The sequence below is a fragment of the Ptychodera flava genome, chromosome 21 (assembly GCF_041260155.1).
Source record: "Ptychodera flava strain L36383 chromosome 21, AS_Pfla_20210202, whole genome shotgun sequence".
Lineage (NCBI taxonomy): Eukaryota > Metazoa > Hemichordata > Enteropneusta > Ptychoderidae > Ptychodera > Ptychodera flava.
Genome location: NC_091948.1, coordinates 5,967,403 through 5,981,608, shown reverse-complemented (window position 1 = coordinate 5,981,608; position 14,206 = coordinate 5,967,403). Strand labels below are relative to the sequence as shown.

Sequence of the window (14,206 nt, the reverse complement as noted above, 5' to 3'; positions counted from 1 at the left end):
TTAACATTAACTACTTTCTATGTGAGATGACAGTATGCATGTTACATGTGATTGCCTGTTGTCTGCAATCTGAAAGAGATTAAATGGCTTAAACTTACAACCCCACTCTACAGAAGTTTGTGGCTCAAATTCAGGTTTTGGTCTCAAAATGGCATAATCATGTGAAAAAATCCCTTGAAAACTTGTTTGTAAAGTTTATTTCATAATTTTCATGCAGTTGCCATAGAAAACAGCTGTTATCTTTTGTTCTAACAGGACTGTATGGAACTTATGGGAGTCATCGCTGTGGTTGTAAATTGTTCTCTCCTCGGTGTGTTTGGTCATGTGCAGCGCTGGTTCCCTGACATTACTGTAGCTGGCATTGTCTTGTTTGTTGTTGGTATGGAGGTGAGTATACAGTTTCTTGGAAATGTGCATGTGCATTGAAATTTGCACTTCGACACAACTTGTATGTGCATAGGGGCAGTCCCCAATCCAGTTCTTGCATTAGTAGTTGTTTATGTTGACTATTTATGTGATGTCAGTCCTTTGATCTTCTCAGAAATTTTTTAAAGGTAGAAGTGCCTCGAAATTGAAAGACTGAAACTTTTGCAGAAACTTTCCATATGGAAATTTTAAATCATTCCCTTTTGAAATAAAGATTAAAAATCAGGGGTCATCTTGCAAAATTTTAATGTACTAGAAATAGACTAAAATAAATTACTTAGTATTTACCAAACTTAAAAATTCAAAATGACCGCCATCCCTGTGTTAACTCTATAAAGAGGAAAAATTATAGTTTTGATGTTCACAAAGATAAGCTGGTGAAAATTTTATTTATTCCACATTAGCTTCAAAATGAGCTCCACAAGTAGTAGGCGAAAAACAACTCTGCCTTTATCAGGACATAAATGAATGTTTCCAGTAATCATTCAGTAATCATACATTGCCCTCACACATACAGGCTTTGTTGACAAGCAACCAAATAAGTATTGCAACATGTCTTATGATGTGGGCAAAGAAACTGTAATTGATTTAAGAAACTTAAACGCCAAACCGATAAAGTTAATACCAGTAATAATGTAATACCCGTAGGCTTGAGCTTTGATTGGACGTACTTGAAGTCAGCTTCACCCATTTTGATCATATCCCTGTGATAAATGAAACATACATGGAACAAAGTTGACAGTGTAATTGTTTATCTTGACAGCACTTCATTCTGGGAATGAAATTTGCTATCGCCTATGCTATCCCTGATGTCCCACACTGGGTGTCCATTGAAATGGCTAAGCTGGAATTCGTTCGAAGAACAGCACTAAAGGTGAGTTCTGTCACCCTTTAGAAATCACAGACCACAGAATGGGGAGGGTGAGGTTCACTATGCTCAATGTCTAGTTCATCTCTAATAATCATGGTATAAGTCACATCATATAAAATTCTCACGCATAAAAAGACATAGACACAACAGTCTGTTGTATCATTTTGATGAAGGGTGCCCTCTAGTGGCAGAGATGTGATATCAGAATATTTAGTTCCAGAGACCAGCTCTGGAACTGTTAGTTTTTGCTCACTTTCCTTCTTTCTTTCTTTCTTTCTTTCTTTCTTACTTCTTTCTTTCTCTATTTCCGGTATTACTACCATAGAACATGCTATACACAAATTTTACCTTAATTACCCAGAATGCATTGCGACACGCTTATGACGTCATCGCTCAGCTCGGACGAGTTTTACGGGCTTTTCTTGTTTGTTTATTTATTTATTTTTTATTTGGCATTGCTCAACTATCATATTGCGTTCAGTTATTAATAATTCTAGCTTTCTTTCGCTTTTCGCTTTGTTTTTTGTTGCTTTTTGATTTTATTTTTCTCTAAATACTCGCCGTACGTGGCGCTATACTGTTTCGCCCGAATGCTCATGAGACAACAATGGCGGCGTATCGATCGCTTTGCTCGCACAGAGAGAGAAAAGTAGGGTTTTCGAAAGTTTACAAGCACGGCTGGGCATATCGTGTACCTAGGCGAGGTGGGTGTGCTCGAAAACGATGATCAATTAATGCAAAATTTGGACTCAAAATCGGCTGTTTTGGCGGAGAAACTGCCCGCCGTATTTCTGAGGAGCCACCAGCGGTTTTCCTATATCAGTCTGCGGGGCTGTGGTGGGAGGGCCGGTAACACACAGCCCTGCCATGCACAGCTAGCCATTCATAGTGAACGTACTGTCTGTCTCGCACCGGCATGCGTTGGCTGCACGTAAAAGCAACTCAACTTTCCAAGATCAAACGGTCAGTATCTTGTGAAAACAGCGACATAGCAATGAAAATTGTCACGTTAGTCTGTGCTTTTAATCAAATGAAAATGCATGTGGCTCAATTTCAACGGCCTAGGTCCGATGTTTCCTCTCGTCTGATCATCGTCGTAAATCACACGCCTCTTTACGGCAACAACTCAGCACTACCGTCAAGCGATTTTGCGTAGGTCAGCGGAGCAAAAATTATTGCTCTGGCTCGCGAGAATGTCGTCTGATAAACATTTCCGTGCGTTGTCGCCCCCGTATGTATCTGTTGCGTTTTTACCGTACATGTAGGCATTTGTAATCTGTGTACTGTAATTCCCGGACTGCCTTGCTTTTAGTTGTATTATCGTGTTCTCTGCTATCAGCCCTAAATATTAAAATCCAAAGCACTCTTTCATTCTGCACCTATCTTTGTCACACATTCTCTCGTTTCTTCCGCTGCTCTGGTCTCTGGAACTTCGCTTTTGCTTGCAAATGCTTTCTAGTTCTAGTTCATTTGTGAATAGATCCATTTTCATGATTTTTCAAGCACATACCATGGTATGCTTTGTGTCATTGTAAAGATATTGTAACAACACTTCATAAACTATTGTTTGCTTACATAACAGGGATGAAAAAACTGAAGATTATAATAAGAAATGCTGTCTGTACTTTATACATATATATTATCAGCAATTGTCATATACTGTAATGATCAGTATATTGTCAAACAAAGTGCATTTGACAAGAATTTCCAACAATTTGATCTCCACAGAAAATGGAACTAGAAATGGCAAAGAGTGCTAAGGAAGCCAGCAAGGAGCAAGCTGGTAAAGACAAGAAAGAGAATGTGTCACCAGTGACAAAGACATGGCCTCCGTCAAGTTATGGAGCCAGGGATGACAAACCTAAATCACCAGCAGCCAAGAAGTTTGAATGAAGAAATGAAATTCAGATTCAGATTCAGATTCAGATCGTTTGGAAAGACGGTGAATCCCTCTTTTAGCATTTCAAATGCTTTCATCAAGTGCAATTAAGTCGTTCCATTTTTATACCAAAGTATCTTTTTAACTTGAAAAGCTGTCAGTTTATTTACTCGATTAACTGTGGGAATAGTTAACAGTTTTTAGAGATGAACTATCAAGTTTTTTATCTGAAACAAAGGTTGTTGGAAAATTAATCATGACAACCTGCTGATCCGTCTAAAATTTACTGTAGTCATTTATAATGGCTTTATTTCTGGCTTTAAGTGTTGTTTCAATTTCATTTACAATTTTTTTTTTTCTGTTCTGTCTACTGGTGCTATTGTCACGTAGTCTTTTTTACAAAGTCATGTTCTTTTCTTCCTTCAAGAGACTAGTTCGGTCATTTTTACGCATGTTTACCAAGATGTTAATATTCTATTGAGGCTAATCAAATATTTCTCAGTTGGCATATGTTTTTATTCCTCTTTCAATGTGCATAACCATTTTTTACATTTTGTTTTACCATTGTAATTGTGAGCGCAGTCATTAAATGATCTCAGATCTTGAGATAATTTCAAATCATGGGAGAGGAGTCAGTATGATCCAAATGAAAATTCATCAACAAATTGATATTATTTGTTTTAATTACTGAATCATTCAAGTATGAAGTAAACTTTATGTTATGAAATATCATCAATGTTGAATCATTAAAAGCAGTTTGCCATTAATATCAAGAGTTGTTTTGATACAGTTTGGCATATCCGGCAAATTCTTTCTAAACAAAGTTTGACTCTACAAAATGTTAAGGAGGAATATCCTTCAGAAGATTGATTAAAAGTTTCGGAAAGCAGAGTTTTGATCTCTGCTAATTTCTAATGCACCTTTAGATATTGTTGAAGATTCAATTTACGCTGCTTTACATTCCATATGTTCATCTGCAATAAATAAATGTGTGCTTGTTTCAGTGAATGCCAGATTCAAAATTGTGCCATCTTGGATGATTTTTGTCTCAACATTAGTATTGAAAGTATTTCTCTTCATTTCCATTACTGTCTTGGTAAGTTTTCAGATTTTACAGGCAGTTGTTAGACTCTATCATTTAATATCCACTTCCACACCAACTTTATAGGTGCTCGATGAACAGGATTTATCTCATTAGATTTAAGATATAGTAAATAAAGTGTTTGAGGTCATAGTCTGAACATAATGATGGATATCGACTTGGTAACATTGAAACAATAATAAGAAATTACTGCGGATGGATTCAGCTTAAAGTTTAAATTCTAATATACAGAGCATGTACCTTCTTCACTCAGTGTGATAAATGATATAAAATCATTGTGAAGTTCATTGAATTGACCTCTCACCCCTCTATTCGAATGGCCAGGTCTGGTCCTCATTGACAAAAGCTAATTTGTGCCGTTTCTGAGGTCAAGCAAATGCTAACAATTAGGAAGCTACAAAACACAGTTCACCGGCTCATTTAAAGAAGGGGTTACAATAACAGTCAACTTTAGTGCAATCAAAATGGAACCAAGTATATTTACAAAATAGATACATAGATAGACAACTGATAAAAAGTCAAAGTGACCGATAAAGAGGTACATTCAGTATTCACAAATGTAGTGCATCTTCATAACTAACAACCGTCGCCATACTGTGTGATAAGTGATGATACAAACAGTTCTGGGAGTTGATTACTTTTAAGAATGTTTTTTTATAATATCATAAAAGAAGATCATGTACATTGCAATCACTGAAAAAGTTTCAAATATTTAGATTCTACAGATTGTAGCTACTTTTGAACCATACTGCACTGATAGTCAGATGATCATATCATCACAACTTCAATATTAAGAGATTGCATACCTTCTCACTTCACAATTGTACACAAAAGAATTCAAATATTTTTTCTTGTTGTTTAAACAAATATTTTCCTTGTCATTTAAACAGATAAATCGTTCTCAGTTTTGGCTTTTTTCTGTATCATAACTGTCAAGATCAAAAAGTTATCTTTTTATTGGTGTTGTGATGTCATTCCATTCTTTACATTGTTAAATTGGATGAGAAATTCCAAATTTCTCTGAGTGAACGGTGTTGATTTTGACAGATTTTAAATTAGGATTCCATATTTTCATCAGTACATTTTGAAAGTTTTTAGTTTCTAGTTTTTACCAGTTCTCAGCTTTTTCAGTTAAAAGTGAGAAACTCTGCTATGTAGTCCTTCCTTTACAATATTTAACAAATCAACTTTCAGTTTATGTAAACTTTAGAAAGATTGATGTCAGAAAATGAGGGATGATGAGAAACACACCAGAGGATAAGATGTATCATTTTCATTACATTTGTTTGTTTCAATAGAATTAACTACCGTATGTGTCTTTCAGTTTTAATATTCAAGAAATATAGAAATATAAAAAAAACAAAATCTGTTAACTTTATCGTAACTGTGTGCCCAGATTTTAATTTGAGGCATTTTGTTCATCATATATTTAATCATGAAAACAGTCTGTATTTCAGGGATATTGTCGGGGTTTCTTGTATTAATCGTGAAGCTTAATATTTATTTCGGTTTAAATATTCAGAAGAGAAATTAGAAAAAGTTTGCATAGATTTAAAAACTTGTGAAGTTGTATTTATTAACATATATTATATACTGTATTAACCAGGACAATCATGATCAAGGTCGCTCACAGTGGTATCATGTTGTTTACATTTCTGGATTCACATTTATGATCAAATTATGAATGCACTATGCCATTCATAAGATCATGACAAGGCGTATATCATTGCTTGCCACTTTATTCTACATCTATTTATGCGACTCTGCAGTTTATTAGACAATCTGCGGCTGACTTGCAGCGTGTTTGCAAGGTTATATCTGATTGGTCGATTATCACTATTCTCAGCAACTTAGAGAGTTTCTTTGTATTATTCAATTATAATGGTAAGATTCTGCCAACCAATTGGATGACAGCTTTCAAATCGCTGCAAGTAGCCCACAATCTGTGATGCAAGTTTTGTGATTCAATGAAAACTTAAGGAAAGCAGATACCTGTACACTAGTGGACTGTCTGACCTTACCATCACGAAAGAGTTGCAGCGCCTTGTCAAAAATACAGCAGCAATCATCTGATTGTCAAAGGCAATGATTCTGAAATATTACCGGCAGAATGCCCTAACAAACTCAGTGTTATTTACTTTTCAAATATTTTGCTATAAATAGCATTATGCAATTTTGATGTATATTTTGAGGTGATGGCAATATATAATGTCATTTATTGATATTTCAATTTCTGTATGATTCAATTTTCATCCATGTCCAGTGTAGTACCGCCAGTTTAAGATTTCATGTTAAGATTTAAAAATTTTCATATTTCCATAATTATTCCAGGATCTCATATTCATATTTTTGGGAAAATAAAGGAATAGATTTAACCATAAGTGAGTTATCTTCTTCGGTTTGATGCTGTGTTGCGGAAATATGTCCAGGAAACTGGCAGAGTCAAGTGTGTGAATTTTGTAGTCTCAAATCTCTCCGCAGTTTTGGGAGCACAAAACATGACTTTGGAGTACTGAAACTGCAGAGGTTCTAAAGCAGAACGCAAAAGGTAGAGAAATGTTTTCTGTAGTGGAAGAATAAATTTTGAAGCTGCTTTGTTCAAAGTAAGTTAATCATTGCAGACAGCCAGTGGCGCCACACCGGTACTTTGCAACAATACACGCTTGATGATTGAGGGCGCTGTTCTGCAAGCCTCTAGTCTCATTGCGTCAATCTTCAAAGTACAATGTACAGAGTAATATAAAATGAAAATCATCAATGGCTATTTTATAGTCAAAAGATCATCACAAATACTGCAGGAAGACTTATTTTCTCTAGATATGTTGTTAGTTACAAAAATAAGCACTTTTTGGACTAAATGTAACATTTTATTCATGTACATCAACGGACACAGGCTCTGGTTTCTTCAGAAATGCTTATATCGTGTTGAGTGCATTGGCATATCAGGAGTACTGATAAAGTACTTGGGTACTAAAATGCTGACGTTGAGTGTTTGACATTTGTACATTATTAGTTTGAAATTAGTCTGTTGTGATTGAATGTAGCTGACAGCACTACTATAAGCTGAGACAATTTGCTAAACCTGTTCAATGGTGGTCAAGCTGACATGTGTTTACAAGTTTTCCATGGCCAGTTTTCATCAACATTAGCTCAAACATGCCAAGACTGATCGTTGGCCAGAGCGTTGCAGAGGAAGAGAGGTCAACTTTTTCACTGACGTAAAATGGGCCGAGTTGATCACATTTCTGAAATGAATTGCACAATACATGTCAATTGATCTCTAAAACCATTGAATATTACCAAGCAAGTGGTGACATCATCAGGTGACATTCAAAGTTACTCTGACTTCATATGAATAGCACATCAGATGATACAGCATCTATGATCTCTATGTGTCTCTACACATGTGTGCATGTCCATCAACAACTTGTATCAAGAACTACAGTCCTGGTATTTATAAATATATGTTGGGATAAAGATTGGACTTATTTAAATACTTGCTTTAGCTTTAAAGCATATCAATAAGTTTAAATGTAAAAATGTCAAAAATAAAAGCTCAAATTATGCATATAGGTGCTGATAACACAGAAACACTCACAAAGAAGTCTAGAGATGTATTGATACTTTTACTTCATTTACACAGAAATATACTTTATTACAAGTGGTAGATGTGAAGAAGTGTGAAGGGTGTAGATGATGAAAATGAACAATTTCCACTTATCATGGAATTTGAAAAGTTGATGTCATCTGGAGTGAATCATGATCCTGAATGTACAGTGAACCAAGTCTTTCCATGAAAGTCAACGGACATTTCACAAATAAATTCTTGATATTTCCATTGCCCCACTCTGAGTAGTACTGAGACTCATTCACTGATGATGCTAGATGTCTTGCATTGAAATGAACAACATCACAATGAAGTCATGTAAACCAAACACAGGCGACATGTACTGGACCCCTTAGCAAATAGTGAAGTGGTAGTGAATGACACTGAGGCGATACCTTGAAACTAAGATTGTTTGTTATGTGTGTGTGTGTGTGTGTGTGTGTGTACATACACACACACACACATATTTATTATTTATTACATGCCTCGTATATCGAACGTCGCGCGCTCCATAGGATTCAATGGTAACTCGTCGGTGACGTTGCGGTGAAGTGATAATGAGTCACATAAATATTTGAAGCATGGACTGTTCTATACTATTTTGTTACCTTCAGAATTGATGTCTATGAGACACAGATTAACAACATCTCAGAATGACAATATTTTCAACTAAAATATTTTCAACTAAAATTTCTTTTGGGTTACCAGAAATTCCTGATAACAAAGATTTCAGTTTATCTACTTCTTTGAAGCAAAATGGCGAATAGACAACAACAGATTCCATCATACTAAACGACAAACAATATCTGTGTATTCTATCTAGAGTGGTATCAACATGCAATTCCTGAAAGGAGATGGCAAGCATTGGTTTCTCTTAGAGATTTCGATTACTATCAGCACATTAGAACAATTCTTTATAAGATTCATATTTATCAACAACTTACAATATCTTTGAAGTAGTATACTTAAATATTGGATAAAATATTTCAAAGGTTTTAAAAAGTTCCACACAGTTACACAACACTTTTAATATGCACACAGCAATTTTACTCAACCTTCTTTCAGTTCACAGACATGGCAGGCAAAATATTTAACTTGACAATTTAGGTTACTGGACATGAAACAGTCCCGATCAAACAATAATTTCATGTATTTTGTGCATGTCATCCTTATAAAAACAAGTGTATTTTTGGAATGCCAAGACACAAGACACAATGGAACCCAACTTTATAATTCAGTGCCACTGTTAATGCTTTAATCACACTACAGACAATTAACAAACCTTTTCACACATTGGTTTTTAAATCTATCTTGAACATGATCCACATAGTTTTCATTCTGAAGTTTGTCTTATGCCAGGCTCTCATTAGACACTTGAAGAGTCTGTCTGGGATTACTGCATATATTTTTTTTATAGATTTTCAAAAATTAAACATTCTTTCACTGCTGAATCAAATTATTGTCAGAATTATTGAAAGACACAAAAATTGATGGGGCCTTAAACTTTCTGTCATGCAATCCTTGTGGGAATGCAATATGTGAACATTTGCATTTTCAACCATCTTGGCTTTCCAAAAATATGTTCATCAAAAAGGGTACCACACATTAAAATATTGTACATTTAATGCTTTGTATTGAAGGGGTTGTTCTTGTCCTGTTTCTATGACACACATAAAATGAAGGAATATACATTAAAAAGTGAAAAATAAAGTGTATCTGTAAACATTATATAAAGAGGTACAATTTATCTATAAATATTACTAGAGAGAAATATCATAGCATCAATGGCTTGTGGGCATTAAAGATATAAAAAGTCTTTGTGTGCATTATTATAGCAGTTCTATGGGTTCCTTGTGGGGGTAACATTTTCCACTGTTTGTTCTCAGCTATTTCCATCATGGTCCCTCCATAAACTGTGTTTCCACCAATGGTTATTTCAGACAAGGTTTCTAAAATATGTTTCTGCAGAGTTAAATAGTGACTCTTTGAGCCAAATTCTGTGTTATGCAAAACAAGTCATCGTTGATGACACAGTCCCCACTTGTTAATGGGTGCTTTGATTACAGGTCCTCAGAGAGGATAGAGTCCTCTTCATTAGGTCTGTGATAAAAATACTTTTGAATAAATTCGCTTGATACATGTCTGAGTTGTAGTTCAGGAGATGAAAAAATCGTAATAAAATGGCCACATGGTGGCCATATTGGATCGAATCACAAAACAAATCAATGTGCATATGTATGACATAGGTCAATGTCCTTGTACCAAGTTTGAATAAAATTGGTTGAGATATGCCTGAGTTATGGCTCTGTACATGAAACAATCGTAACAAAATGGCCGCCTGGCGGCCATATTGGATCGTATCACAAAACAAATTGATGTGCATAGCTATGACATTGGTCAATGTCCTTGTACCAACTTTGAATAAAATCTGTAGAAACATGCCTGAGTTATGGCTCTGTACATGAAAAAATCGTAATAAAATGGCCGCCTGGCGGCCATATTGGATCGTATCAAAAAACAAATTGACGTGCATATGTATGACATAAGTCAATGTCCTTGTACCAATTTTGAATGAAATTGGTTGAGATATGCCTGAGTTATGGCTCTGTACATGAAACAATCGTAACAAAATGGCCGCCTGGCGGCCATATTGGATCGTATCACAAAACAAATTGATGTGCATAGCTATGACATCGGTCAATATCCTTGTACCAACTTTGAATAAAATCTGTAGAAACATGCCTGAGTTATGGCTCTGTACATGAAAAAATCGTAATAAAATGGCCGCCTGGCAGCCATATTGGATCGTATCACAAAACAAATTGATGTGCATAACTATGACATAGGTCAATGTCCTTGTACCAAGTTTGAATGAAATTGGTTGAGATATGCCTGAGTTATGGCTCTGTACATGAAAAAATCGTAACAAAATGGCCGCATGGCGGCCATATTGGATCGTATCACAAAAAGAATCGACGTGCATATCTATGACACTGGTCAATGTCCTTGTACCAACTTTGAATAAAATCAGTTGAAACATGCCTGAATTATGGCTCTGTACATGAAAAAATCGTAATAAAATGGCCGCCTGGCAGCCATATTGGATCGTATCACAAAACAAATCAACGTGCATCTGTATGACATATGAAGTAATCCTTGTACCAAGTTTGAATGAAATCGCTTCAGGCATCTCTGAGATATCTGCGTGAACGGACGGACGGACGGACGCACACACGCACGCACACACGCACGCACGCACGGACGCACGCACACACGCACGGACATGACCAAACCTATAAGTCCCCCCGGACGGTGTCCGTGGGGACTAAAAGTGTCCTTCATGAAGTTTTCTACTTCCCCTTAACATCATAAAGTTTTGTTGTTGATGTCGGGAATGAATTTATCTGTGTATATCTGATGAAGACTGAAAAATAGAGTGCTTCTATTGAGTTGTGCATGTATTTTCTGTGTGATGAAGAATATCAACAATAGCACAAATATTGTGCACAGATAGTGTACTGCTGAGAATATAACTTACAACTTCAGCAGTGAACTCCTTGAGGCATTTCAAGCGTAGTCATAATTCATCACACCTTTGAATTAATTCATTGTTATTATTTCTGTTATTTCTGTCTATTTCTGTTGTAAATTTGCAACAAGCTGCTCTAGCTGTGGAATGTAAGTTTCAACATCCTATATGCAAATAAAAAATGGAGCTGAAATTGAAAAGAAAATGGAGTCAAAGCTTCTCTGTGTCTGTTTTGCCACAACTACAAGGAAACCAAGATTGCACACCGACATACAGATAGCAGAAAACTGAAACAACAAATACTCATAGGACTACTACAAAGAGCAATTTAAGTTTTGAGGGAATTTCAAATTGGTGGTTTCCATTTCAAAAACTTGAGCAATTGAAGTGGTGGGAGAAGGCAAGCAGATATCAAGATGAAAAGTTACAGTGATATCCGTTCAATGGCAGCAAGAGTGAACAGTAAAAAATTTTTAAAGTTACGATTTTATCGTTTCAGTTTCTTCATATGACATCTCTCATGAGATAGGAGTTGATCTCTTCGGTAAAACGTCAGATCACACATACTGCAGTGGTGGCGCCTTTCACCGCCATGTCTGAGCATGTGACGTTTCAAGTTGTACTGATTTGTGAAACAGCTGCCGCATATCTGGCATTTGTAAGGGCTCTCCTTTTCATGCGTGTACCTATGCCCTTTCAAATGTGAGCTCCTGGCAAACATTCTACCGCAAACATCACACCTGTAGGGTTTGAGACCAGAATGCACTTTCTGGTGGGATTTGAGGTTGCCAAGTTTCTTGAACGTCTCGCCGCACTCAGCGCAAATAAACGGCCTGTCTTCATGATGATAATCCTGCTCGTGTCTGTCAAGCTGTACCTTGGTTTCAAAGACTTTGTTGCAATAGACACACTGGTACACAATTCCAGGCATTGCATCGTCCGTTTCACTTACAGCTTTGTACACTTCATCACTGCTTGAATGAAATGTACCAGGCTGGGTGTACGTTTCAGAGAATGTTTCTACTATACAAATATCATCGCTATTTTGCTCTCCTGAATGATCTTCCATATTGTGGCTTTCATTCTCAGAATCGCCGGTGCTGTGGAATGATGTAAGTTTATGATCGTCACCGGTGGAGTCATTGGCATCATCACACTCCTCTCCCTTTTGCAGTGTACATGGTAACTGCTCAACCTCCCTCTTGATGAGATCTAAATTATCAACAACATCTTGAGCAAAACCATTTTGATCAGTAATTATGTTGGTGTCCTCATCAGCATGACTTCCACTGTGATATTTTGAACTGTCATCACCCTCCTCATTTTGTTTGTCATCAGTGTCAGAAACACGGACACTATGTTTACTGTTCCTTTCAAGATTTTCTTCCTGCGTTTTTCTGTCGACAAACTCAAGATTCGCTCTGCTACTTCTCCCGGGATGTCCTTGAGCACTGTTCACTGGAATGCCACTCTCACCATCAACCAGTGCACCAGACGCCTTCAGGCCCTGGTTGCGGTACTCTTTGACGAGTTCTTTGCTGCCATAGTATAAAGATGTGCTCCTTCCTCTGTTTGGATCATCGATCCTGATGAAGATCTTGCATCCTGTTAGCAAGGAAAATGCATGACCCTAGGAAGAAAAATGGTTATGTTACAGCGGTAATGTAGAGTACCTACAACCATGGAGGCAGGAAGAGACCTCCATGCTACAAGGGACCTTTCGACAATGCTGCCATAAATGCAGGGTGTTCTGTAGTCCTGCGTACAGGTCTGTGTGTTCCCGGCGTCATACGGCCTCCACCACAGCCCTGCAACGGTTCATGGAGATGACTGGCGACAATGCGGTCCAGATCTGGACCGCAACGAAAAGACTCTTTTTGGCCGAAATTCTGCTCTATCGGGGCAAAATCCTTTCCCTGACTACCATTACCTCCTAACCGACCCCAGAAAAGATGCGATTAACTTCTCCTAAAGTCCAAAACCGCTCGTTTTCTGAAACATATACGTACTCGACAAGTTGTTTACCCATGGAGATCGCCATTTTGAATCTCGCCAGTTATCTCTATGGACCCTTGCAGGGCTGTGGTGGAGGCCGTATAACGCCGGGAACACACAGACCTGTACGCAGGGCTAGGTGTTCTGTAGTTTTAATCGTTAATCCCAACAGTGTTTAACAGAGGTCCTGTGTAATGGAGAAAAATAAGCAGAGGCAAAGTGCAACTATCAAACGGCCAGTAATTACATGCGAGCTTGTGGAGATTTGATCTCAAGCAATGGACGAAGGAAGGAATGCACACTAGTCTTTTAGATTGTAACAACACAAACTACACTGTACTACAGTAGTATTACAGCTGAGGTACATCACGTCCTCAAAATAATGTAAACAAAGACAAGTAAAAGGAACAATGGAGGCGAAAACTTGAGTTTAGAACCCACTAAAATTAAAATTACCACTGCACTGATGTATGTCAAAACACTGACCAGCAATCATTAACAATGTTAACAGCGGAAAAAAATCAGTACATATGTATAGTACCTGTTGGAAAATAGCTTTCTTCATCAAATCCGTTGCGAGGACCATGATGGATTATCAACTAGTGCAGTAACCTCCTACGGATCATCTGGACTAACTTACACCTTGTATATTCCAACGATATATAAATAAATGTATAGAGGTTGCCCTGGTATACCTAAAACTGAGTTGTTGCAGTTTTTCTCCGTAAAAATAACCCTCTTCTGTTACACTGCAATATATTTGCATGCATGACTTAGATTCTGCACAAAGTACGCCC

General features: G+C 37.0%; 2 protein-coding genes across 5 annotated transcripts in view; one reads left to right on the top strand and one right to left on the bottom strand.

Moving 5' to 3' along the window:
- The window catches only part of LOC139121214 (anoctamin-8-like), a 37,891-nt gene extending 31,232 nt beyond the window's left edge, over positions 1-6,659 (top strand). For all 4 annotated transcript variants that reach the window (XM_070685915.1, XM_070685917.1, XM_070685918.1 and 1 more), the window contains 3 exons: positions 256-387; positions 1,190-1,300; positions 3,026-6,659. In XM_070685915.1, coding sequence (XP_070542016.1) covers positions 256-387; positions 1,190-1,300; positions 3,026-3,190 — 408 coding nt within the window. In that variant the 3' untranslated portion in view covers positions 3,191-6,659. The remainder of the gene's footprint in view (positions 1-255; positions 388-1,189; positions 1,301-3,025) is intronic.
- A 5,072-nt stretch (positions 6,660-11,731) lies between these two features.
- LOC139121216 (zinc finger protein 391-like) lies at positions 11,732-14,143 on the bottom strand. The gene is made up of 2 exons (XM_070685920.1): positions 13,951-14,143; positions 11,732-13,044 (listed from the first exon to the last, which is right to left on the bottom strand). The coding sequence occupies exons 1-2, from the start codon at positions 13,993-13,995 to the stop codon at positions 11,902-11,904; spliced, it is 1,188 nt and encodes a 395-aa protein (XP_070542021.1). The 5' UTR covers positions 13,996-14,143; the 3' UTR covers positions 11,732-11,901.
- Positions 14,144-14,206: the final 63 nt, after the last annotated feature.

What these genes read in the sequence shown, in the direction of transcription:
- LOC139121216 (XM_070685920.1), bottom strand. Translation starts at nt 13,995, where the DNA reads ATGGTCCTCGCAACGGATTTGATGAAGAAAGCTATTTTCCAACAG. An exon ending in AGAAAGCTATTTTCCAACAG is followed by an intron (nt 13,045 to 13,950) that starts GTACTATACATA and finishes TTTTCTTCCTAG; the next exon opens with GGTCATGCATTTTCCTTGCT.